The sequence below is a fragment of the Schistocerca nitens genome, chromosome 4 (assembly GCF_023898315.1).
Source record: "Schistocerca nitens isolate TAMUIC-IGC-003100 chromosome 4, iqSchNite1.1, whole genome shotgun sequence".
NCBI lineage: Eukaryota > Metazoa > Arthropoda > Insecta > Orthoptera > Acrididae > Schistocerca > Schistocerca nitens.
In genome coordinates, this window is record NC_064617.1 from 552771358 (window position 1) to 552798988 (window position 27631).

General features: G+C 43.1%; 1 protein-coding gene across 1 annotated transcript in view; it reads right to left on the bottom strand.

Moving 5' to 3' along the window:
- The window catches only part of LOC126251827 (juvenile hormone esterase-like), an 81000-nt gene extending 62782 nt beyond the window's left edge, over positions 1 to 18218 (bottom strand). The window contains exons 1-3 of the mRNA XM_049952489.1: positions 18053 to 18218; positions 14333 to 14467; positions 1050 to 1326 (exon numbers count right to left, since the gene is read on the bottom strand). Coding sequence (XP_049808446.1) covers positions 1050 to 1326; positions 14333 to 14467; positions 18053 to 18103 — 463 coding nt within the window. The 5' untranslated portion in view covers positions 18104 to 18218. The remainder of the gene's footprint in view (positions 1 to 1049; positions 1327 to 14332; positions 14468 to 18052) is intronic.
- Between the last annotated feature and the right edge of the window lie 9413 nt (positions 18219 to 27631).

The window sequence follows — 27631 nt, forward strand, 5'->3', positions numbered from 1 at the left end:
CCACATTGTAAAGTAGGGAAACATGGACTGTGGGAAAACCAGAACATAAGAGAATCGGTGCATTTGAGATTTGGTGCTACAGAATAATGTTGAAAATTAGGTGGACTGATAAGATGAGGAATGACGACGCGCAGAATCGGCGAGGAAAGGAACATATTGAAAAACACTGAAAAAATAACAGATTGGCTGCAAGGTTATCCGTAAGGACATCAGGGAATATCTTTCCTGGTACTAGAGGCAACTATAGGGTTGCAAAAACTGTAGAGAAAGACAGAGATTCGAAAGTATCCACCAAATAATGAAGGACGTTGGTTGCAAGTGTTGCCGTGAGATGAAGATGTTGACACAGGACAGAAATTCGTGGTGGGCCACATCGAAGCATTCAGAAGATTCATGTCTCAAGAAGTTCGGGAAGTCACCGCGTTGTCCGCTACTGCTTAGTTTTTTACTCTCGTTGGATATATTCTCGGAAGCTTGTCTCCCTAACTCACCCTGCAGTAAGTGTTCCAAGGAGGTAATTCACTTTGTATACGTAACAATATTTTTTGTAAATATCCTATTCTATAGCCATGGTTCAGCAACCTAATTGATGTATTTTCAATAAGAAAATTAGCATAGGTTGTAATGAAACCAGAAGCTTTATTGACCCATTTCGCCTTTTTGAGGCATCTTTAGAATTTATTTATGAAATGCGGGTAACTCATTAGGCATAAAAACTAAACCGAACTCCTTCCAAATAGGCCATGAAGGCCAAACGTTACTGACCGGCCTCCGTTTTATCGTCTGCTCATAGGTGTAACTGGATGCGGATATGGAGGGACATGTGGTCATCACACCGCTTTCCCGGCCGTATGTCAGTTTCCGAGACCGGGAACTCATTACGCATAAACAGCAATATTGAGGTATGCACCTCCAATCAAGCCGTGCAGCTATATGCAGTCATTCATTCACGTCCACTACAATAATTATTCCAATACTTAAGTGTCAGGATTAGAAGTGCAGTTCTGTCTTAGCACAGCTACCTGCGCGTTACGTTGTGTAATACGTACCTAGCGGCCCAAGGCGATAGTTGATGGTGACCAGTATAACTCCATATGAGACGAGGAAGTCCGGTCCAAACTTCTGGTCGGAGCCGCTGCCCCTGACGAAGCCGCCGCCGTGCACGTAGAAGAGCACGGGCAGCCCGGCGCCCTCCTGCGGCACCCCTGGCACGTACACGTTCAGGTAGAGGCAGTCCTCCGAGCCCTCGCCCGTCTCCTGCACGCAGTCGCTGCCGTACTGCGTGGCGTTGCGTACGCCCTCCCAGCCGCTGGCAGCTTGCGGAGGCTGCCGGAAATTAACTGTCAGCTTATGTAGTAAGCGTACATACACAACATGAACACTGATAATGTCGACAAACTGCAGGACGGATTTCTGATTGGAAGTGGAGGAAAAAGATCCTATGAACATGGTCGAAATGGACGGTGTGCATGCAACGATAACAATTTGTCCTGGAACGCAGTACAGAGCTGTGTCGCTTCCATGTCACAACAGATGTTTGAAGTGGCTTCAATGGTATGCAGTGCACGTTTCACACGTTGCATCATGGATTTCCACACTCTTTCACATGTTCCGGACTCTCTCTCTCTGAAAAGCGTCACAGGCACGTCAACACGCTGTTGAAGGATCTGCACATCAAGAACTGGTTCAGGACGCACAAAGCTTTTCAGATGCCCCCAAGAGGTTTAAGTCCGGTGATCTAGCACACTATGCTACATGGCCTCCGTGTGCTATCCACGACTTTTGGGGGTGACGGTGAATACTAATGCGGAAATGGGGCGGTGCTGCTTCATGCTGAAACCACGTAAACTGTCGTACTGCCAAAGACACATTCTCAAACTTCCCAGGAGGAGTATACCAGAGGATGTCCAGGTATGTTTCTCCGTCAAAGCAGTGGGGAATAATGACCGGCCCTGTCCACACATTGATGCTGAACCGAAGCCGATGGGACGCCTCAACCATTCCCCATGGATTGCCTGTAGCCCACAGAGGACGATCATGAGGATTGATGATGCGTGTTCAGGTACAGGTTTCTTGCCAGCCCAGCTAGCCACGCGGTCTAATGCGCTCCTTCCCGCACGGGAAGGCGTACCGATCCCCGGCACGAATCCGCCCAGCGGAATAATGTCTAGGTCCGATGTGAGTGGTTTTTAAGGCGGCTTTCCATCTACTTCGGCGAATGTGGGCTAGTTCCCCTTATTCCGCCTCAGTTACACTATGTCGGCGATTGCTGCGCAAGCACTGTCTCCAAGAAAGCGTACACCATAATTACTCCACCACGCAGACATTTGCGGTTACACTCGTTCCCCTGGGGGGGGGGGGGGGGTGTCCACTGAGGGTCGAACCGTACAATAACCCTGGTTGTTAACCACTGAGTTCTTCGGCGGGACGAAGCCTCTCCGTCGTTTCTAGGTCTCCGGTTTAAATACACAATACACAAATATTGCTTTGTCGGTAAACAGGACAGATGACAGAAATCCCATAGTTGTGATGGTCTGGTGAAAGAAACATCCAAAAAATCCTTCTGTTGAAGAAAATTCGCTGCTAATAATCCTTGCATTCGTTACAAGTGATAAGGATACTACCGGTTGTCAAGCAGGATACACATAGTCGTATTTCGCCTTACACCGTGTTGACGGGCCGCTTTCCTGGAGCTTGTATAAGGGTTCGCCTGAATATCCTGTAGAGCCTGGTCCTCAAATCTGGTTTTTGCACCGTCTGCCACCTTCCTGCACGTTCGCCTGTCTCAAAGGAACCATATCACACAAACGCTCAAAACTAGTTCAAGTATTGTATGATGTAGCTGGTGTCTGTGAGGGTTCTTGTTTTAGTATAGCCATGTTGACTCTCGACCGTTTCCACATTCTTGCTAGTACACAAATACCATCTCAGCTTGTTCCCGACACGAATACCGAACCACTCTGCCGCTTACAACACACTGCGTCAATCACTCAGCGTGCAACACACAAGAAACACGCGGCACGTGATCAGAGGAACTATCACTCGTCAGCGCCATCTGCCGCGGCAACGATGTATCTCCGTACACATGTTGTTAGGACCTTTCCAGCCATTTCCAGTCAGGAAAATGTCCTGCAATTTGTCGGTTTTTTAACGTTAATAATGTATATTCTGCTGTCTCGTAACAAGATTGTCCGAAGGTGAGTGCCTTATAACCATTGGAGGTTGTAAACATGTTCAGGTTCTTATTATAACTAAGGTGTCACGCCTTTTATAATGGTGGCAGTTCGTCAGTGGTCAGTCCATGATTCACAACCATAAGCTGCATTTGTTTAAAGTTATAAAAGATACCGTCAAATCGGATATTAATCATCGACCATGCTTGACGTCCTCGTAACAGATGGACTTTTCATCAGGACTTTCGAACAAGGAGCGACATCCTTGGAACGAGATAGCTTTAGGCACATGAATTAATTATCTCGGCTGTTTGGATGGGAAACACATTTTTATTTGAATAGAACGGAATAAGACAATTTACTGAAAGTAGTGTACTTCGGCAGCCACAAACTTTCCCGTCTAACAAATGGGTTTTACAATAAAAAGAAATATGTTCTTTTAAGGTGTTTCATTTATGGAGACAGTTTCTGAGGTAATTAAAAGATGTTAAATGATGTTGAGAAAGGCCATGCTGCATGAACAAACAAGTGGCACTCCCAAGGGGTGATGTCTGGTGAATGTGGTAGTTGCGGTAACATATCCCATCGACGTCCCATGAATGGTTTCTTCACTCGATTTACAAGTAATTTGGCATTGTCATAAAGCAGACTGACTTTCACATGCCTGTAAGTATTACAGGCGTTGTCTTTATACACACAATTCAGACTGAGTAATTAGGCTTCATAGCATTCAACATTCACCGTCTGACTGGTTGCAACAGCTCGTGGTACATCACATTGGCTAGGAGGGATGTCTTAAAATTGTCGATATCAGTCTCTGCACGTTGTTGAACTTGTAAATGAATAGACTGTGGATGAAGTAGAGGACATTATTCAGTCGGTAGAACGTAGTCCTTCAACAAGCACACGTAGAACTTCTGCACATATCAATGTTCCATATACAAGAGTATAGCGGACATTACATATGCACGGGTTCCATCCGTGTCATTTACAGCCCATTCGACACCATCTGGCAGGGGATGAAGATAGACGATTGGGAATTTGTCCAGTCCCATTTTTCCCATTGTCACTCTTCCTGATGAAGCCAATATCGCTCTAGAAGGCATCAGTGACACTTATAATTCACATCAGTGGTCTGAAGAAAACCAACCCAGTGCCACTGTGGAGACACATTTTCAACAACGCTTCTCTGTAAATGTGTGGTGTGGTTTGACAGACAATCAGCTGATTGGGCCTGTTGTGTTTCCGCGTCGTCTTAGACGACCTTGTTATCTACACTTTCTTGAAAATGAGCTTCCATCGTTATTGTAAGAGATTGCCTTCGCTGAAAGAATGCCTTTGCTCATCAAGCAGGACGGGCTCCTGCACACTGTAGTCGTCAGGTGACATCATCTAAACCCAACATTCTCCGGGAGATGCGTCGGTAGACATGGGCACGTTTCACGGCAACCAAAGTCCCCGAAACTTACCCCTTTTGATTTTGCTTGTGAGGATGGTTGAAAGGCGAAGTCTATAAAGCAAAAATAACCACAAGAGCCCATTTGATAGCTCGGATTATGAGGAGTGCAGCCCTCATAAAAGAACTCAAAGACGACCTCAGAAGAGCTAAATACGGTGTTATCAAGAGAAATCAAACGTACATTGCAGTTGGCGGTGTATTTTTTTGAAAATCAACCGTTACCGTCCTTATATCCCTTTGCTTTAAGTGGGTTTGTGATACATACTAACGGCTTTATTTCTATACTCAAAAAAATTGGACATATATTATAGGTCATTTTTATTGCAATTCATCAATACTACCGCCTCCTAAAATATTTATTATTCCTCCTGAAACACTTTGTCTATGCTTCCAGAATGAAATTTTCACTCTGCAGCGGGGTGATATGAAACTTCCTGGCAGATTAAAACTGTGCCGGACGGAGACTCAAAGGCAGGAGACGAGGTAGTGGTGGAAGCAGGCTGTGAGGACGTGTCGTGAGTCGTGCTTGGGTAGTTCCGATGGTGAAGTCGGCTCTCAGCGGTGTTGCGAAGCGGACGTGCGCGGGGCTCTGTGCGGCGCTCCGCAAGCGGTCCATTGTTTACTCGCGCGGGTAGCGGTACTGCGGTGTAAACAGATCACCTAGAACGACGATGGCGCTTTCTTATAGAAAGGCCACGATTAAAGTAACGTTCCATGCACGGTACACAAGACCTAAGGTAATGAAGTAATGCACGTCGTTCCACAGGAAGTTCTCGGTATAAATCTTTCGATCGTCTCCAGCACAGCTTACCTGAAATTTGTCGATGAAGTAGCGTGCGAAGGGCTTATTCACCGTATATCGTTGACCATGCAGGACTCGGCGTTCGGAACATCCGAATCTTCGAGCTGCCGTTTGAAGTTCCGGTCATGCTTGTCGTGAACGCGCTGCGACCTTACTGGGAAGTACTACGTCACATGGAAGAAAAGTGGCATACGTTCGAGACGTATCCTGTACCGAATGAAGTGCGTCAGGTGCGAATCGAACTGCGCAAACATATCTCATCGTACGTGATGTTTGCTGGCTGTCGAGTGATCGTCATTTATGACGGTCAACGGCGGACTTGTTCAGGGTGCGGGCAGGAAGAGCATGCACACTCTGAATGCCTGCAGCGACGACTCGTCCAGGTACCACGTGCAGACACGAGCCTACATCGTAATCGACAAGGCAGCCTATTACATACGTTGAGGCAGCGAGGAACATGACGGACGCGGACGTTGTTTCGTTACAGTTACCGACCTCCGCGGGCCCGGTTTCCACGACCACGACGACAGCGGCCACGTCTTTACTCCAGCCGTGTGGGGAAGGAGAACACCAGAAGATCGATTCGAGCTCGGACACGGGGATGCGGGAGGTGCCTACTGTTTGTCGTGATCCGCAGGACGCGGACACACGTTCCCGCAAGCAGAAGTTGCCCAAGCGACGAAAGAAGAGGAGGCTGTCTGCACGAAATGCTTCGCAAGATGGTGACACTCTGCAGGAGGACGAGGAAAATCCATATGCGGCCCGGCCTGTCGATCTCACTCCAACGGTTCCTGGCTTGCTGCTGGCAAGGTCCGCCCGAGGACAATGCCAAGTTGACGATGCTCACTTGACCGACGAGCCCCCTGGCGATTTTGCGGCTATGACATTAGATGAACGCCATGCGTTGCCTAACGTACTACCCCTCAAGTTGGTGATTGGGGGTGCGAGATGGAGATAAAAATAATGATATCAGACTCGAGCGACAACCAGATGCCAGGGGCCGGCGGATCGTCGGACGGACATCTTGTCTTAGCCGACCAATAATAGATACGGTGCGGGTGGCAGGGACGGCCGGACGGGCGACGTGCCGCTTACTCGCTTAAACGACTGCAGGTACGTCATCGTACTATCAAATGACCCTGGTGTATCAGATAGGTACAGTCAATGTAAACCGTATTAGTTCTACGACCAAAACCCAGTTGTTAAGGGACATCATTTGGACGGCGGGCCGGCATGTGTGGCCGTGCGGTTCTAGGCGCTTCAGTCTGATAGCGCGTGACCGCTACGGTCGCAGGTTCGAATCCTGCCTCGGGCATGGATGTGTGTGGTGGTACGGCCATACTACCATGCGATGGCATCGAACCAACGGATATTCAGTATTTGCCATCAGCGAGAGGCATTGCTCTCACCATCGGCGGCAGTCCGCCTTGTGGATCGGTATGCCCCGTCTGGTACTGCAAAGCGTCGAGAGCGACCACTCTATATACTCCACTGACCTAGTTCCATTGTTTCAAGGCGCTACAGAGCACTTCGTGGTGGGCGGGAACTTCAACAGCGTCTTACGCCCTGAGCGTCAGATCCCTCATATCTCCCATGTCCAGCCGTTCATGCTATGGTCAGGGATCTCGTTTTGCGTGATACATGGACACTAATCGAAGGTGGCCGACGTGGATATACACACTTCACCAGCCACTCGGCCAGCAGGTTGGACAGGATTTACGTCTCCCGAGGTCTTCAGGCACCAACTGTCGTTGCTGAGCTGTGGCCCACTGCATTCACTGACCATCAGGCCTTCATCTACGCCGTGACTCTGCCACGACACCAGACCTTGGACTCTTCAGTTGAACATTCTCCAGTAAGAGAATGTTGCCGTGTAACCGTCGCTGCTGCCTGGCACAAATGTGAGAGACGTGTCATACCTATGATATCACAACACGATGGTGGACATACTGCTCCAAACCAGCTCTTCGCCGCACCCTCATGGCGTATGGATGAGATAGGGCACTTTGGTTCCGATCGACTTCTGAGTTTTACTGCGCGGTCTTGCGAGAACTAGCGTCACAACAGCCTTCGCCATAGTGCTACATGGCCGTCTACCGGACACAGGCACGGCTTCTGCAGATCACGGCTGACAGATTGCACGGCACGCAGGTTCGAGTGAGACCGTTAGATTACATCTCAGAGGGACGTGGTTCTCTTTATCACGTCGTCAGAGAACGGAGACACCGTACGAGATGACTCATCAAAGCAGTTATTTCTGCAGACGAGCAACGCGCAGAGACGCACAAAGCCATGTCCTGTGCCCTCACATATTACTGTCCCACTCTCTGTCAAGCAGATCAACGGCGTGACAATGACATTGAGGACGGCCTGCACGATCTGCCACCTTCGGGTAGGGCGCAATGCAACGCCACATTCTTGGAGGCCGTCACGTAGGAAGAAACGCACATGGCCCTGTCGCGGGGCGCGAGAAACAAACCCCCTGGACCGCATGGTCTTCCGCTAGATGTTTTACAGCACCTTTTCTGACCTGATGGGGGAAGTTTGGCAGCAGATGTGCTGCGAACTCCTGGATCCTGACTTTCACGTCCCCCCCCCCCCACCCCCCACCCCCATATTTGTTGGAGGGCATGATCATCACTGTGCCAAAGCCAAAGGGGAGGGGTGGGTGCAGACGTTAGTGAATTCGTATTACAAGCTATTCCCCTCATTCTTCGTGTTCGCCTCCTCGATGTTCTTAAAGATGCCTTTCATGTCGACCAAGCATGTCTGGGAGGTGACAGTAATATACATACGGTGTTAAGCTCGTATAGAGATACATACGGCGATGATGTCGGCTTGACCTAGGTCACGTATTTGACCGAGTTGAGCTCCATTTCTTGCAGGCTGTCTTAGAGAAGATGTAACTGTCCCCAATATCCGCAGGTGCGGTTCTCCGTCTCATCCACGGAGCCTTTCCGCAGTCCTGGTCAATGGCTACCGCTAGCTTAAAGATCACTGAGCGCTTAGTGCGACAGTGATGTGCTCTGTCAGCCTTTCTCTTTGCCGTTGGCCTCGAGCCTGCAATTCATGGTCTACGACAGCGTTTGGAGGGCATTCGCTTCCACTATGTGCATTTTAAATGTTGTGCTTGCGCGAACAATGTAGTTTTCTTGTCGAGTCGGCAGAAGATATAAGTACGGCGGTCGTGTGGCATCAACGATACGGCTAGGTGGCCAGAAGTGTAGTCGCACAACATGGATATGGGCAGAGGATTGAATATGAATACGCCAGTGCCCATTACCAAAGTCAAGAACCGTTACGAGACGCTAATGTTGCTGACACATGCACGCGGCATTGGAATAATAAACGTACACAACAGGGCGCGCGCTCTCTTCCTGCGTGTGACGCATCGCTTACGTACTTCGGACAAGGACACCCTCCCTGGTACATTGATTCAGGAGGTGATGCCTCAGTCCTTCCGGTCGCCGATTCCTGTTGAGCATATCACGCCAGAACTGTGTCACATTCGCACCTATCTGGTCGATATGAGTTATCTGTTGGATGTTTCACCGACCACGCGGGATCCAAAGACATCTACCGCTACTTTCAACGGACGCTGCCTGCTAATGTGGTTGAACACCGCCATCCTGCGGTTGGCTGGAGACGGGTGTGGCGTAACATACACTCGCCTTTCCTTCCCACCACGGTCAGAGCGCTGTGGTATGCGATAACGACTGAAAATTTCCCCAGCCGACAACGCTTACACATGATACACCTTGCCGAGGACCCTCTCTGCCCCGGATGCGCCGCTGTCGACACCGACACGCACCGTTTCATTTGTGGTAGGGCTGCCGACTGCTGGCGCCTCACACGACACATGTTGGTATTGTTGCTGCGACGGACGCCTAAGTCCGTAGAGCCCATCGAACTGATCAATCCCGACTCACTTACTTCCCTGCTAGTCGTCACAACGCCACTGTGTGGATTAAGTGTATAACATTGTGGTACTTTTTTAGTGAGAGCGATGCAGGGTTGTTAGATTTTTGGCATTATTTAACGAGCAAGTAGTCGGTTTTACTGCCCGACAGCACTTAACTTCGGTTATCTGACGGGAACCAGTGTTACCACTGTGGCAATGCCGTTGGCCTAGAATGTGTAATTTTCGTTAATTCAGTTTATTTGATTCCGAAGACTTGAAAGACTAACTAAACCGGTTAATTTTTTTGTTCATTTTTGTTAGAAGCTTGGGAAAGATCAGGAAAGGCTTCAAATGTTTTCACAATTCAGGCGAATGGAGGCCAGAGGATATCACGACAATGAAAAAAGAAAATGTGAAGTGCGTGTAGACCGTAAGCAAGAATTATCATGCATATCGCCAATTGGTGACATTTGGGTAGCACTGCACGGCCAAGTTCTGAGCTTGGTGAAACAAACCCTCGGTTGAGAAGCAGACGAAGCTTATTGGAAGTCAGAGACGCCGACGGCAAAAAGAAATGAGGTGATGATGCCGCACCATTTTCCCATATCTTGTCGTAGGTCTCACAACCGAAGGAAACAACGCAGAGAGAGGGACAACAGTCCTTTCACAACTATCTCTAAATGCAACGATCATCGCTACAGCCATGAGAACAAATGTCGTGACTGAGTGTTGTTAAGTGGGAGAGATTCAAAGCGAAGAGAAGGAAACAGAGGAGTAGGCATTATGAACTTGGTAGTATCGGGAATCTCAAGTGCCTTAGTTTTTATGTCCAGCACTTAAATCTTTTGCAGGTTATTTATGATTTTTAAGCTAATATAATTAAAGTAAATAATATGACAAAATAGGTCCGGAATTAAGGAGAAGGTAGGAGTAATAGACGTGAAAGATAAAGTTATTTAAAACTAAGAGGTTGTATTTGCAGTTAAGATTCTCGTTGTGACAGAAAATTCTATTGCAGGTATTGATTTTCAAATGTCTTGGACTTTTAAAATCAATGGAGACGAGTTGAGACGTGACAGTGATCTGGCAGCTCACTGGCCAAGCTCATTTTCTAACACTTAAGTTACGTAATCGAGTCAGTACAGTAAGGAATACACGGTCGTGGCAGATATCATCACTACACGCTCTGTTTGGTTTAATTATGATTGGTACAAACCGCATCTTAAACCAACCTTAGAATCGGTAGATATTTCATGTGAGAGCTTGCATCGAAATTCATGGGAGTGTCCGATCCTTGTAGCACTGATGGCCGCTGGCGCCAGCTAAAAACGCAAGTGAGACATGGCGGGCAAGGAGCGAAGCGTCAGGAAGTATTTATGCAGGGATATTGTCGGGAAAAACTAAAAATAAGACACAGTTTGTGGGAGCAGACACCGCTTAGCAATAGGCAGTTGGACTCACCTCGAGCACTGAAAGATGGGAGAGGCGAAAGGTCTCCGTGTAAAAAAAAAATACGTTTTTGAGGAGACAGCACGGTCATAAAGTTATTTCGCGTAGAGTTGCCGGAGATAGGTATTGTAGGAACTTGCACGTAGGCTTATCATAACACAATTGTATTTATTAGGATACGATTCCTTAGCCGAGTGGTCAGCGTATCTGACTGCCACGCAGTGGACCTGCGTTCGATTCCCGCCCGCATCGGAGATTTTCTCCGCTCGGGGACTGGGTGTTGTGTCGTCCTCATCATCGTTGACACACAAATCTTCAAATGGTGACAACTGAAAAGATCTGCACCGTGGAAGTCGAACTTTCCTGGGTGGAAAATCCCAGCCAACAATGTAGTACCCTCATTTAATTTCATTTGAACTTACCAGGGGAAGTGATTTGCCTGATGTTGATTTGCCTGATGTTACAAGAAGCTAAAATATGATAAACAGAGATCACAGGCCTAGTACAAAATAGGATGCTTCTGGTATTGATCTGTAGCTGATGGCATTTCCAACTCAGTGGCACAATAAACTTTTTCGTCGTTCAACTTAGACTGAGAAAGTGAAAATATAAACAATTGCACAGGAAGTGACTTTCGTTGCTGCTTTGAAGATTCATTCTTGAGTGTGACAATATCTACAGCCTTAGAGTTGGTAACTTATATCAACAAGGTTTATGGTGGTTCATTTCATCATCTTGTTGCTGGTAAGTAGGGCGATGGTTGTCAACCTTTTGTGAACTTTCTTGGCATTGTGTTAAATAGTCACTGATGATCTTTTGTCCATAGTTGTAGGTGCCAGTAGCTGATATCTGGAAGAAAATGGTGCGTAGTTCTCTGTCAGATTCAAAACTGCCCTGTAAATTTGGTTTCAAAGTTCCACGTGGTAGCAGTATTACTGTGATCTCAGACGAGAGTCGCTAGTGAATTAAATGCAAATGAGTTACTTCTCTGCATAATTTAGTGGATACCACATAGGCTCCATAAATTCTGGGTCGTGGCGGCTGTGTCTGCTATTGTTTTGTTACTATTGTACTCAAAAGTATTTGGAGAACACTGGAGCTCTAAAATATAGTATGTTTTTGCCACAGTGCGTGCTATTAATTTAATAGTGTTTGGTCTTCTTCCTGAGTTGCGTTTGTATTAATTCAGTGTGTAGCTATGACACACCAGTTGAAGTACAGCGTACGAACGATTGCAGAGCAGGTTAGAACAGGCAGAGGACGTGTGTATGGGCTACGAGTGCACAGAACCAGCAGGTTGATCTTATCACTCGACTGCACACACCTGTCATTACTGCACTCATCGCTCCAAGCAGTTCGCTGTTACACATGTTGCAGGCTTGGGTGCTGCGCGTCTTCCTCCAACCTTTTTTCAATAGATTCACTTATAATTAATGCGTAGGGATATTTGACATTACACAGTTACCTCACAAATTTCAATTTTATGCTGGATAAGTCACATGATATTGAATTTCGGCTATTTCATTTTTCTTGTAAGGTGAAGGTGAAGCCATCACACGCCTGAATGTTGATTTCAACACAGCAGTGATATACACTCAGTTCTACAAGAAAGTGTACACCATAATTTTAAAGACAACGTCCGCATCTCTGGTAGTGGTCTCGAATCTGAAATTAATGCGCTTTTGCACAGTGTATGGATAAACAGTGTGTGAGTTGAATGTTTTGATCTGTCGGTTGCAGTTTAAAATGAGTGCAAAATATCTGAAGCGTCACGAGGCAGTGTTCCTCGAAAACCATCCAAAGGGACCAAAGCTTTCGTATGGAGCTGCTGCTAAAATTCTTAGAAACTAAGACGTTCGTGCGAAGTGGGTCAAACGATGTTTAGAGATTGGAAACGTGGCTGTTTGCACTTATTTACAGCCAATTTAAACGCTGAAAAAAATTTGCAATATTTATCACAAATGCCTTATGAGGTCCGTTAAGAAGCTATTTGGTTCGAAAGAGGCAAACTGTGTGCTTCGAGAGAAAAATGATCCGAGACATCGCAGCCATCTCTGTACAGCGTGGAAACAAGACAATAGGGTGTCGACGATGGATGGGCTTGCAATGTTTCCGGATGCAAGTTCGAAGTCTTGCAACAGACTGGGGATAGAATTCCAATGCCTTTGCATCCACAGTTTAGATGTTAGCAACTAAGCCACCGCGCCACAGAATTTTTTTCTTTTATTCACAGATTTAGTTTGTTGGTTCAAGAAGTGGCCAACAAGCAGAAAGAGTAAAGTGTGAGGCTGCAGATCTACATCTTGCTTAGAACTGAAGCAAGAAAAATGTCAAACAAGACAAGACATATTGCATGCTTTGTGCGCTAAACCTTCACACCTAATCAGTAAGTTAATAACAGCAGAGTGAGCTCACCTCCAAATGAAGACACGTAGATGATCTTTCCTTAATGAGGACCACAATCACTATGATGTCTTTAAACTACAAGCCTGCTACCATCTCATGTATATTTGTTTATTACCTCTTCTTTCAAGATGTCGGCTTTTGGCCTTCAGTAAGTGCATCTGGGAAGGAAGTAAATTATAATATTCTGATGAGGACATGTTATGCAGTCATACCAGTCCTGTATGCTTAGAAGCCGAAATATCACTAGGGAAAATAATAAAAAAAGTAGTTAAAGTCAAATGGTGGTACTATTATCAATGAGAAATTGGAAAGAGTAGTTTCTCTGAAACATTTGTAAATCGTGACTATTTTTGGATATAAGCTCTTTGAAAGAATGAACCAAATGGTTAAAATGGCTCTAAGCACTATGGGACTTAACATCTGAGGTCATCAGTCCCCTAGACTTAGAACTACTTAAAGCTAGCCAACCTAAGGACATCACACACATCCATGCCCGAGGCAGGATTCGAACCTACGACCGTAGCAGCCGCGTGATTCCGGACTGAAGCGCCTAGAACCGCTCGGCCACCATGGCCAGCAAAAGATGAACCAATTAGTTCTCTCAGAACTAAGTTCTTTATTATTCGTAGTTCGGACTCTGATATCTCTGCAACAGAATGAGATCATAAAAACACAAATACTTGCATTTTAATTTTGTAGCAGTTGTGAATAATTCCTAACAACATACCCATTTCATTAAAGGTAAAAGTTGGTAGGCTACTTGGCCACATCATGTCCCACTTCAGTTTTTTCTTATGTAAATGACGTTTCTGTACCTCTGATGGACTCTTCTTCATGATCTTTTCCCTGTTACAAAAACGCAGTCAAAAAGCAGTGTCGTTTTCATTTATCCTGAAGAAAATCCCATCAGAAGTATCGAAACGAAAATTGAAGAAGGAAATGACGAGACCACGAAGTCTGGAGACATACATACCGATCCAGACTGTTCTTTTTTCTTTTGTCAGTTTTACGTTTCCTTTGTGCGTTATTAAGTAATAATTCGTTGACTACATGCTTTCAGATTAAGCCTCGGTAAAGCAATCAAGCCGTACATTTAGTTTCAGGTTCACAACGTGAATATATCTGACTTTATTGGGAATCACCTCGAAACGCAGGTCGCCCACAGGTGGTTCGGCGTACGGGATGCCCAGGAATGCCGTGTAGGACGTGTTGTAGACGCTCGTCGCCGTGAACCCTCTCAGCGTGCCCTGCTGTACGGTCACCAGCACTTCGTCACCCTGTAGCAACGTTACATCACTTTGATTACAGCATTACACAAATTATTGTAATTATTTCTTATTGTACTCAGCTGCTAGGCAACTCCCAAAATGTAACACAGAATACACAACTGTTAATTAAGCCAAAGGTGGTGCAGCTGCAATATTTTATTTTTTTTATTCTATGAGACAATCATGTAGGCCAATTCCAGACGACTATTGCAATTGTTTGGTTGATTTTTCAAACATTTCTGAAAAATGTTAAAAAGGAAAAAAAAACTAGATGTGTAGCACCAATATACGCAAGTTCTATGAGAATAATGTATTTTTATTTACAACTACTAGAATCAAAAAATGATGAGTTGAAAAAGAAGTTACACATTCGTTTTTTCTGAGAAATCGTTTCGCAGTTATAGGGTATTTTTTACATTCTTCAACAACATCGTTCCCAACAACTGTAGTCTCAATTTTCTTTGCTCTACTTTTCTCAGTAGGGTCATTCTTACATATCGAAGGATTTTTTGTCGAAGTCGATATAGATATAAAATATCCAAGGAAAGCTTTTGGACCTGGAGATCAAAAAGACGAGAACCCGACTTTTGAAAATGAAGAAAAATCACTTTGATGCTGGATGTAGCTCTTCTATTATTTTACTCTTTCTACACTCCCACCTGCCTGCAGCGTATCTTCAGCCATATTTGCCTTAAACGGTGTTGTATCTTCATAAATAAATAAGAGTAGGGACATAATTTCAGGAATTGAATACCAGAGATGGTTGGATAATTTTTCTTGGGATCAGTATTGTGATTTTTATTAGTTTCTGCATAATCAGAGGGTGTTGATTACGATACGGGATGATCAGTTAATGAAAACCTGTCCAGTTGCTAATAAGAAATTTATTAAGCCCACGAATGGTTTCAACCTACAAATTAGGCCATTTTCAAGTGGACCTGAAAGTGACTGAGACGGTTCGTGGAGTTCTTATTATCAGATGTGAGGCTTTTCACTAATTCTAATAGTTTATCAGTTGACGTTTGAATAGCAAATCATGACAATCTGCCGTAATCACTTCCGATAGTAAAAAAACAGGTTCATAGCACGTTAGAGCATATTCTTCTTAATAGGTTACTTTCCCCATAAGAGAGACTGATCTTGAAAAATGTAAGTCATCAGACTATTAATTGCCTTCATTTCTCACCTCCGAATGCCCCAGAATGAAGTACCTCGAAGAGAAACACGCATTTTAAGTGTAGAAGTCTCGTTTATCTTTTCATTCGTAACTGATTTTAAATAACTTATGTGTGTGAATTCCTAAGGGACCAAACTGCAGAGGTCATCGGTCCCTAGACTAACATACTACTTAAACTAACTTATGCTAAGAACAACACACACACACCCATTCCCGAGGGAGGACTCGAACCTCCGGCGGGAGAGGTCGTACAATACGTAGCATGGCTCCTCAAACCGCGAGGCCACTCCGCGCGGCAAATAACTTACTTATAGGGGGGTCAGTTCTTCCAGGGGGCACTCGTACTGGGGCTTCCTGAACTATAGTTCCTGATAATAACAATTTAGATTATAACACTAACGAAAAGTCGCACAACATTATTCGCATGGCCAGTGATTTATTATACTGACTTAGCAAAAGCAATTCATCTGCAACTGTTCTGTAATTCAAACAAAAGTATTTACCCTATCCCCAAATTATTATTGCACAATACAGCACATTGGAAGACGCTACAACAAGGATATTCTAGATGAAGGGGTACGACACATACTTTGCTGAGTGTGTCTTTAGACACTGCTTGCTCTGATAATTCTATGCGGCGTCGATATTCGGCTACAGTTACTGGGAAAGGATGCACGTAGACGGTGGCCTACATGGACCATCCCAAAAAAAAGCCAAGTACATGAGGTCAGGCGACGTTAGAGGCCAGTGGGAAAATGCGATAGCCGGATTCCGTTTATAGCCAAATCCGTCGCCGAGGCAACCCTTTGTTAAGAAACGCTCTGACAGGAAGGTGCCAGTATGGTGGTGGTGCATCATTTTCAGTATGTTTTCGCAACTGAATAAGCAGCCATAACTTCAACACGTCCTCAAAAAAAGAGCACTCCGAAATTTTTTTTCGGGAAACGACACAAAACGCGTGAACCTTTGGGAGTCTCTCTAGTGCTCGACTACAGTATGTGACAACTGTGTTCTCCATGTTCTTACGTTGTGACGCCTCACTTCCACCGTTAAGTGGAATGTAGTCTGATCAGTGAACACTAAAGTTGAAATGGCATTGTTATCTTTCATCTAGACGTTCATAACCACGCATAACCCCACACGTGTTCTTCTGTCATCAAGTTCTTGTTGCAATTAAATCCAGCATTGTTTGAAAAACAAAGATTGATCAATGGCATGTGGACAGCAACATACTTAATGGCTTATTCTCGGCTAGCATGACGAGAGTGCTTGTGAGGACATCGTACAAAATTCACGTGAATATTTTCTACGTCACTGGGGCGACCAGTGGATTTCACCTTAAATCAACAACTAGTGTCTTGAAACTGCTCATTCGGCCGTGGAATACCTTGGTCTGTAGGCGGCATAGTCCCTCACTGTTGTCACTTTATCGCATCCCTTGAAACGAAGACGCAGAACGCCTTCTGTGCTAAGCTACCGTAGTCTGAGCTAGCGAGCCAGCTGTCGGTACAGTGGGACCTCTACCAGCGAACACACAAACCGTAAACTTACAACTGGTGCTAAGATAGACGTTTAGTTTCTATGCTTGAGAGAAGATTTTCCTCGAATCTTCATTCTCTATGCATCCTGTGTCTCAAATTTCCCGACATATCTTTCATTAGGGGGAACATATTACATTCATGCACATACACAAAGCTTAGTACATTCGAAGAAATAAATTAGAGAAATTCGATGTGACAAATAGAAGTATAGGCAGACGTTCTTGTAACCCGGCGTTCAAGCATCAAGAGTAACCACGGTGAGGCGTTTTCTATGGGCTTCACGATTTACAGCTTGGTAGTGGATCTAGACCACATTACCTTCTCAGTAAATAGTAGAGTGTAGAGTAAAACATTGATAAGCCAAAACATTATGAATTCCTGATAGCAAATAGACAATCAAACACAGCATCTACCGTTACACGAAAAGAAAAGTGTTTCCTCCACGGACTTTAGATTCGTTGAAATATGCTTATGAGACTGAACAAAATAACACTTCATTTTAGGATGAGGAGATGTGTACAGCCTCCAGTGACAAAAATGAACCAAGGCGTATGCCCAGTCAGATCTACGGTATACCAAAAGGGTTAAAACGATTAACAGATATACAATACATGCAGATACGGACCAGAGAGTTGATGATGCAAATTAGGAACCAGGGAATACATTGAGGATGGAAATAGTACTTCGACTGTCCACAAAGACCTCTATGAAGTATTACAAACATTCATTTTACACTATAGGATGTTATAAATCTCAGTCTGTTTCTAACAAAGCAGGTCGTTGCTGTTAATGCAGACTCATTCTGAACTCCTCTGTTGAACTGTAAGGTAAGCAATGTCACAAGTGAGGTATCACTAAAGGTGGGGCTGCGTTTACCTTGACCGTGGTCGCCAACGAGAGCAGCAGAAGGACGCACGTGGCAGACATTTGGATTGACTGTATGGATACGAAACACTGGGGCACGTTAACTGCCTTATAGCTGCGGCACAAACGGTTAGCCACGTCTCACGTAAGTGCGTCACTGTACAAAGATTAGCTGCCTAGCAGCTGGAGGGAGACAGGAAAGCACACTGTGTCCTTTGTGCCCAGTCGCTGTATCTGCACTATCACATTTTAATCACATTACTTGATAAAGTGTCTGTCGAGTGGGTTCAAGAAAGTGATTGAAGTGGGAGCGTCTAATGCCTTTACAGTCCAGAGATAACAAAACAGTAATTGGACTACATGTTTATGCTTATACGACCCGTCTGTATAGAAGCACTGTAGCAACGAAAATTACGCAAAGGTATCACAAAGTGGTCATTCACGGAATATTACCACAAGCATAGGGGATACCTGTGGGAAAAACGGAAGGAGAAATTCGAAATTATTGTGAGGGCTTCTTGCACCATGAGTCTGCTAAATACGTCGAAAAAATGTGATCATGTCAAGAGAACCACGAGTAACAGACAGTGACAAAACTAAAGACCACTTAGACTCAACTGTAACACGTTAAGTTTTTTAAGATGTTGCAGTCCATTCGAGAAAAACCAGTTGCGTCCTTACCTGCGGTTAGTCATACTTTGGATACTGGGGCTATGCACGACGCTGTTTAAAAGGAACAGCTCGATGTTGTTATAGGGTCGAGGAGTGCACGTCTGCTTTCATACCCCGCAGCTAATTCGGTGTAAATAATAACCTGTAGTTGTGATGCTGCAGTCAAATACACTGTGCGTAGGCTAGAACTGCGAATTAATACATTACACGGAAATATAAAATAAAATAAAACATAAAAGATTAATTCAATAATACGGGTTCTACTGCAACGTCTAATTGGTTTAGATGACAGGGAATTGTGATGAATAATGTTTATTCAAGAAAAGACATCTCAAATAAACGGGAAGTGATCCTACATTATTGAATTGAAATAGAGATAGAAGATACCGTTATCAAATGCAGTAAAGTTACGTTGAGAGTGTTAGGAGAATGGTATCAAAATCTCCAAACTAAACAATCATCAAAGATACGCGAAAACCATGTCCATTTCGTAATAACAATTCACGAAAGATCCACCAACTTAAATAGTCCACAGTTCAACTCGATTATTAGGAAATTAACATACGCTATACGGACAATGGTTTTCATACTCTGTCTGTTGTCAGTTCCGTAAATCAAAATCCAAAAGTTAAGAGTCCTACTCTGGAGCACGTTTGAAAGTTTCTCTCTTCAAATACTGTTAAGAGATTCCTTCTACTGTTCCACAGATAGCACAGATTCCATATCAGACTATTTGACTAGCCCTCTATGTGATGTGTAAATCTTTTCTAATGCTTCCAAAGCAAAATTCTTTAAATTCTTATTCTACATTACAACTTCTTCTGTCAAAATATTCTTTGATTAGCTACTCCACAAAGTTTCTCTTCTTGTTAGTTTTGTTCACTTTCATATTATTTCTGTTATACTGACACTAACCTTTTAACGACTCGTTACTTCACCAGTATTGTGTCTTTATTAGACACTTTACACTGTCTTCCCTAGCTGTTGATGTCTACAAGGTAAAGTTGTTCAGGTCCAATAAGGGTCCTAGCTTATTTATTTGTCCTATAAGGTATTTCAGTTGAGGTATACAATTGTGAGTCTTCTTACTAAGCCCTGTTTGTCTAAGTACAGGACGTTCCAGGACGAAACCACCCATATCATAAAAATTGACGTGTGTGTGTGTTTGTGTGTGTGTGTGTGTGTGTGTGTGTGTGTGTGTGTGTGTGTGTGCGTGTGCGTGTGTGTGTCTATGTGTGCGTGCGTGCGTGTGCGTGTGCGTGTGCGTGTCTGTGTCTGTTTTACACAGTTCCCCCTAACTTACTGGACCGATTGCCACGGAACTTAGTACACACGTTCCTCATAGTCATAAAACCTACCTATCACAGTTCAGGAGATGTGACGTCATAAACAATGAGATGCGTGAATACCTCCCGCATCATGAATGACGATTAAATGTCTTACATTTGTGCTGATGGCTGTATTCGCAATAAATTTCGCAGGCAGCATTCACATATGCCACTAATGTATCGCAAAAGTACATCATGTTACCACACTAAGTTCAGGAGACACGAAACAATAAACACAGAGATGCTTGAAAAACTGATGCATTGCTAATAATTAAAGATTAAGGAGTGTAATTATGTCTACACAAACTGGACATGATTGTCTTATTGGGATTGCCGCGATCGTTCTTTGAATAAAAATATGGCATTTAAGTCTTTGGTCGCTACTTTTTATTTTCGATGAGCGGTTTCAGGCTGTGAGGTAAAGTTAAAAATATAATTAACAAAAGAGATATAGTTACTGATAGAACTATCTTAGTTTACAAAAAGAAATTTTGGAATGCCAACATACCATACTTTGCAGTTACTAAGGTAATTTTTAATCTGTTAAAACCTTATATCACAGTTCGGAGAAACCTGATTGGTAAGAGTAAAAAGTGCCCTCTATGTGTAAGATTCGTGCATATGTGCTAAGTTGTTACTTTTTTACCATACATATTAATGGCGAATATATTTTCAATAATAAGACAGTTTTAAAGAAATAGCATATGAATAATCTTTTTTGAGTGGAACATGAACTGAAATAAATTACGCTAATTTAAAATTTTTTAAATAAATTTAAAAATATAGTAAAATATATATATTCTTCTCGAAAATGTGCGTTTCCTCTTCTTTGTATTGATTGGTGGTGGAGAGAATTTCCCTACGTCAGAACGTATACAGCGCCCCGCCAAGTCCTCTTCCGCCGAGTCCAATTCACCTCGCCGCCAGTAGGCTGAGGGCCGTTCCGCTGCAGCTGGTTCTTACTGGAGCGTGCTGTTGCATTCAAGAGTAAGCCTCAAACATGTCTTTAAAAATCTCATAATAACTCCTGTGCATAAAATCACTTTGCTCATTTAGTAGGAGGCCTGGGTTTTTCTATTTGATGAGCATATATTTCAATCTCTTCGAGATTGAGACTTTTTGGAGCTTTATGTAGCACCTCCATTTGTTCATTTATATTGCTCACGGCATGTTTACTATCCTTTACATGCGCTCCAAATGCTGTCCGATTGCTATGACTCCAATGTTCCCTGTATCGAATTTCAAAATTCCTCCCTGTCCGCCCTATATAATAACTGTCACATTCAGCACATTTGATCTTGTACACTCCGAAATTGTATTTGACTTGTTTTGTCGTTGCTGGTTAAGGACATTGCAATTCCAGAGGACACCGTCCTAGCCCCGTTTGACGTCGTGGACCTCTACACTAATATACCAGTTGAAGAAACTTGGCAAATTATAAGGAAAAACCTGATAAAGAATAGGTCAATGAGCATGGGTGAAATCGTCGAACACGTGGATGTGCTAGAGTTCACATTGAGTTTTAATAGTTATGTCTTTAACGACAAGGTTTTTATTCAAGATGAAGGTTTAACTAAGTGAAACAGTCTATCAAGCATAAAAGAGAGTACTTTCATGCAATGTGCAACAGAGCCCTGAGATTGCCACTAAATGAGGTTGAGTTGCAGAAAGAACTAGGCATTATTAAGCAAGTAGCAGCAGCTAATGCGTACAGGACACAAGATGTTACAAGTATGTTTAACAAGATCAAAAACATATCCGCGGGTACCAGTAATAATTCTAGGAAAATTAAAGTTAAGAAGCAGTTGGTCACCTTGACATACAAAGAGCGTGTGTCGGAAAGAATTGCTAAATGCTTTCCAAAAACATTGCTGTGGCATTCCAGAATGAAGGGGAAATGGCACATAGACTAAAACATAAACCAGCAAGTACCTTGCAGATAGCAATTAACGCCCAAATAAATTATTTACTCCATCTCCTGTTACAAGTCAGACTGAAAACATATTGCTTTAGTTAAATCGTGACACGGATTGATGTGTGAGTATGCCCTAAGAAAATTCGTGCCTCTCTTATAGAAATCCACGGTCGCGATATAATTCTACTCCTAACAGAGCGCAAGAGAACACGTTTTCAAGAGCGGCAGCATTTAATCAATTCAGAAATGTACTACAGATGCACTTCCACTTCGAATAGTAACAAAAATAAATGACTGCACTAATCAGTGCATAGAAAAATTGCCTCCAAGTGAGACAAAATCTGTCTTTTAACTATCCGCGAGTAATTGTGGGGGTCACACCGCTGCGTCACCCACCCTCACGTAGACATGCATGGAAAAGGCACAAAAATTAGTAAACAAAATGAGTAAAACGTAAAACAAAGTTGTATACCTAAAATTACATACAAAGAAGAAAAACAGAACTGAAACACTCAAACATGGTACGAAATACTGTCGTAATAAAGAAACTTGGTTGGTGAGTACTCAACTGCTACTCAGTGTATGTGCTTGTGAGTATGTCTCGTCTCTATTATAACATGTGTTTCTCTGCGTGATCACTGACGTCTCTGTCACCCCTCAGCTTTCCACAGAATATTTTCAATCGACTATAATTGGTACTCAATTATCGTCAGGAAAAAAATCAAGTCAAGATATTCGTCTGTCTGATAACATGTAAATGGCATAATCCGTATCACTTTAGGCAGGGGGAGGGGGGGGGGGGTACCTTCTTAGTCTCGGATGTTACTGAATTTAGCACATATTAAAATTCAGGAGTAAGTAAGAAACACGTATTTTTTTGTTTCCTCCAAAAAAATTCCGGCCCGAGATACGGGCCTCCAAAGATGACACAGCGAACAGCATTTTGAAGATGCGGATTTCGGAATTTTTTTAAAAATGCTGACTCTCTGTAACAGTTTTAGATATTTTGTTAGAGGTTTTTTCAGTCGGTCGGAGTGGCCGAGCGGTTCTAGGCGTTACAGTCTGGAACCGCGCGACTGCTACGGTCGCAGGTTCGAATCCTGCCTCGGGCATGGATGTATGTGATGTCCTTAGGTTAGTTAGGTTTAAGTAGTTCTAAGTTCTAGGGGACTGATGACCTTAGAAGTTAAGTCCCATAGTGCTCAGAGCCATTTCAACCATTTTAGAGGTTTTTGTCATGTCAAAGATAACTGCTTTGTGATTACAACGGTATCCTCCGTTTGGACGTATCTGTCAAAGGTTCTTTACTGTCGTCTTCTGAATTTTTTTTATAATTTACATTTTTATTTCAGAAGTACTAATCCCGGAAAGATAGAATTTTTTCTGTTGATTAGTACCATGTAGCACTCTATTCTCTGTAAAGGAGAGCTTCCACTTTTAAGTTTGTAGGGAAGCAGCCAACTCACGGAATATAAAATTCATACGCTTTCCACTGTGTGCCAGCCTAGTCCGCTGTAACTAGCTATGACGTCAGGAATGTTGTGCAATACCTCAAAATTAAAGCAAATTATCTGAAAAGTTGTCAGCATGTCAGGAATGAAGTTAAAATAATGTGTTAAATTTCAGTTTGGTAACTTAAACAGTTTTCGAAATTTGGAGTTTTGTGTAAAAATCATCGGCGCAACAGGAAGGAGCTAGAAACTTCAAACTTTATATTCAGATTCCTTTTTCATTGTAATTTGATGGAAATAGCATGCTGGATCTCACAAAGTAATATTTTGGTTGAAATTCATGATTTTCTGTTTTTGTGTCCTAAAAGTTCGGAAGCAAGATAGATTAAGTAAGTGATTAGATAAAGCTAGGATGTTTAGATTTAGGTAGAATGGAGATACGCTATAATAACAAGTATGTGAGAAGTTTCAAAAAGGTAGCTATAAAACTGTAGCTGTAGCGTCTCTCCAAAGGGCAAGTTCGGAGCTCATCTATTACGTAGAGTACAACTAAAATAATTCTCTCGCCAAAAGCATTTAGCCTAGCCACATCAGAATTTTATTACAGATACTTCCCTGTGTGCTGATTGTACAATTAAATCGAGAGCTTCATTGGCCTTCAGCGAATGAAGAAATTAATTATTTAGTTACTTCAAGTGGTGATCTGCTAGCCCCTGTGGCTGGTCAGTAAGGCAAATGTTGTCGGCTGCTCCTTCGGCGGTTCGCACCGCGGCTATATAAATAAGGGCGTGCGAGCTAGAGTAAGGCCCCAGTTCTCTTCTAGATTCGAATCAGCGCGCACTCCGTGTCGGAAACCGCGTTGCGTTTGTGCAGTTGCCTGGAACAGCTTTGGATGCCGTATTTTGCAACTCGGTATGCAGGTAACAATAAGTTCGCATTGGGGTAAAGTGTTAACTGTGGAACGACTTCAGTGATTTAGTCTCAGTTTGCGTACGTCGTATTTTCACATGTCGCTGCAGGGCAGACTTTCTACTATTACTAGCGTGGCGTTTGATGACCATTAACATCAAATTTTGGCGAGCATTCACTTTGAACATATACACCGATAACGATTAGTGAAAAGTTTCATTATCTAGTGACAATAGGATCCATGCAATAGACTCTGAACAGCTCTGATATTACAATAGCTGATATGGGTAATCATTTGTCTGGAATTTTACACTTTATCGTTTTCAGAACACAGGGAAAATCGTTATAGTAAAGTGCATTTTCTATGAATCCCAGGCATCATCCTAAATCTTCAGAGTAATGAACTTCAATGATCAATAACTATTATTGTATTTGGGATGCAGAAGTTTGAGCAGTATTTACTAGGTCATAAGATAATTGTTTATAGTGACCATAAGGCGCTGACCTTTCTACAGACCTGTAAGTTGAGGAATGCACGTTTCGTAAGATGGTCATTGTATCTCCAGCAGTTTGACCTTGAGGTTAGATATATCCAAGGAAAACACAATCTGGTAGCTGATGGGTTATTTAGAAGTGCGGAGCTCTGTGATGACGCGGGAATTACAGCAACAGACATAAATGAAGTACAAATGTTTGCATTGCATGAAGTAAAGGAAGAAAATGCATTAAAACAGGTAATTAAAAACTTGAGACGTGAGCAGAATGCAGATGACCAGCTGAAGTTGGTAAAGAGCTATTTAGGAGATGCGAACTATCCTAAGGTTTCGCAATACTACTGTTTGCATAAAGGTATTCTGGTTAGAGGGAAAAAGGTAGGTGTTTTAGAGTGGAAGCTGTGCTTTCCCTCACAACATGTAGACTTACTAATCGACTATGTACACCTGAGGTATGGACACTACGGTGCAAAGAAGTGCATTGCCAAATTGAAGGAGAAAGTTGTTTGACAACATGTACCACCATGTTGCCAAGCGTCTAGCATCTTGTGTAGTGTGCCAGAAAGTCCGTGCTGCTAACACCAGAACACAAGGGGATATGCATTCAGTAGAGCCAACTGAAACCCTAGATTTACTGGCCTGTGATCTGTTCGGCCCTCTTCCTGCTTCGCGAGGTGATTGAACCCATGTTATTGTTGTTGTAGATGGGTTTAGTAAATATTTTAAGCTATAGCCAAATAAAAGAGCTAATGACAAGACGCTGGTAGAAAAATTGGGAAAAGATTTCTTCGTGAATGTTGGCGTTCCGAAGAGTTTGCTGTCAGACAATGGGCCTCAATTTACATCTGATAGATTTAAAAAACATCTGGTTAAGGCTGGAGTGAAACGTCAAAAAATGTCTGCGTATTTCCCTCAAGGAAATATGAGCGAACGTATTATGCGGGAACTGAATAGGCTCTGCAGGAGTTATTGTGCTCGGAAACACTCAAGTTGGGCCGAGCACATGAAGTATTCTGAGAATGTCGTTAAGAACCTAAGGCATGATGCAACTGGTTTTGCACCTTGCGAATTGATGTTTGGCCAAGAACCGCACAATGTGATAGCAGGTATGGTCGAATTCCCTCTTCTAACGCAAATATTCACAGACGAAAAAAAGTTAAGAGCTAGGGCAAATACAAGTAAACGATCATTTGAAAGGAAAAGCGCCATGACGCGAAAGCTGTACCTACCACTTTTGAGATTTTCAAAAACAAGGAAAACTCTAAGAAAATTAATGCGGAAACAAGGAAATTCATGTTCGTATGCCAAGGACCTTTCAGGATTATGGGAAAACCACATGCAAATGCGTATAGACTGGAGTACCCAAAGAGTAAAAAAGTATTAGGTCTCAGAAACGCGATCCACCTAAAGAAGTTCATAGGTAGTGAATGAATTCTGTAGAGAGGAGGTTGTTATGTAACCTCTACACGGTGTGGCAGGTGTGCAGTCCCAGCTGTGTGAGATATTCATTCCCCATTTCAGGTTCAAATGGTTCAAATGGCTCTGAGCAATATGGAACTTAACATCTGAGGTCATCAGTACCCTAGAACTTAGAACTACTTAAACCTAAATAACCTAAGGACATCACACACATCCAGTCCCATAAGAAATTTTGCAGATATTGCCAGTAACAAACCATGAGTTCTGTAACTATTCTATCCACCCATTAGTGAAGAAACTACTGGATGTGATATATCTAACAGTGACAAGTAAACAATAGAGAGGTATGAAGTAATGAAGACGTAAGTGCATCTGAGTAACAAGTATGTATATATACGTTTTAGGTAGAACCTTGGTAATATTGTAAGTACAAAGTGTTGTTTTATTAGAAATGGTTCCACAGTAATATTAAAAAAGTATGCAAATTCGTTTGTAAGCTGAAGCTGAAGTGGCAGTGAGACCTATTGTCTGCGTTAGAGCTAACTGTAGATAGTAGAACAGATTGCTTAGTGTTATGGAGTATATGCAGATAAATTGTAATGACGAAATCACCTTGTATAGCAAGGAATGGCAGTAATAATGAAACTGTGGTTCAGACGTGAAGAACACGTCCTTGAAGTATTTATGAGGTAGGAGCTGGCCATTATTTTGGAGTAGTGTGTGCTAGGACACTCCTACACGTATTAAGGTTATGAGTTGGAGGCGTGAATGCGACCGTACCTACCCTTATGTTAGATGAGACAAAGCAGCTCATGGTGACTTATAGGTTTAAGAAATTTAGCATAACGCATATCCACGATTACTTAATGCACTTTAGTGGTAGTCGAGAGAGACTACCTGCGGTTTCAGGATCCGATCTAGTGGTAATGGATTGCCACGTGAGCAAACTGATCAGGTGCAATACACCATAGAAATTAAATCAATGTGCTATCCTGTGCTTTAAATTGTTAATACAGTGAGTATTACGTAAGTACATACACTAGCAACGTAATTGTGTAACATAGCTGCAGACGTGGTATTATTAATAGCTCAGCATAATTCAATTTCAATGAAAGGTGGAACTGACACAGCAGGGAAGGACCAATAAGTTAATTTAGTAATCGGCTAATCATAGTGTGTTTTGAACACTCTGCAATTGTACTCCTATTACCACAAGTTACTCAAATGTACAGAGCCACAGCAGGGAAGGACCAATAAGTTAATTTAGTAATCGGCTAATCATAGTGTGTTTTGAACTCTGCATTTGTACTCCTATTACCACAAGTTACTCAAATGTACAGAGAAACTAAGAATTACAACTAATAATGAAGTATACTCATACCGTCTCTAAGAATGAGATAGTT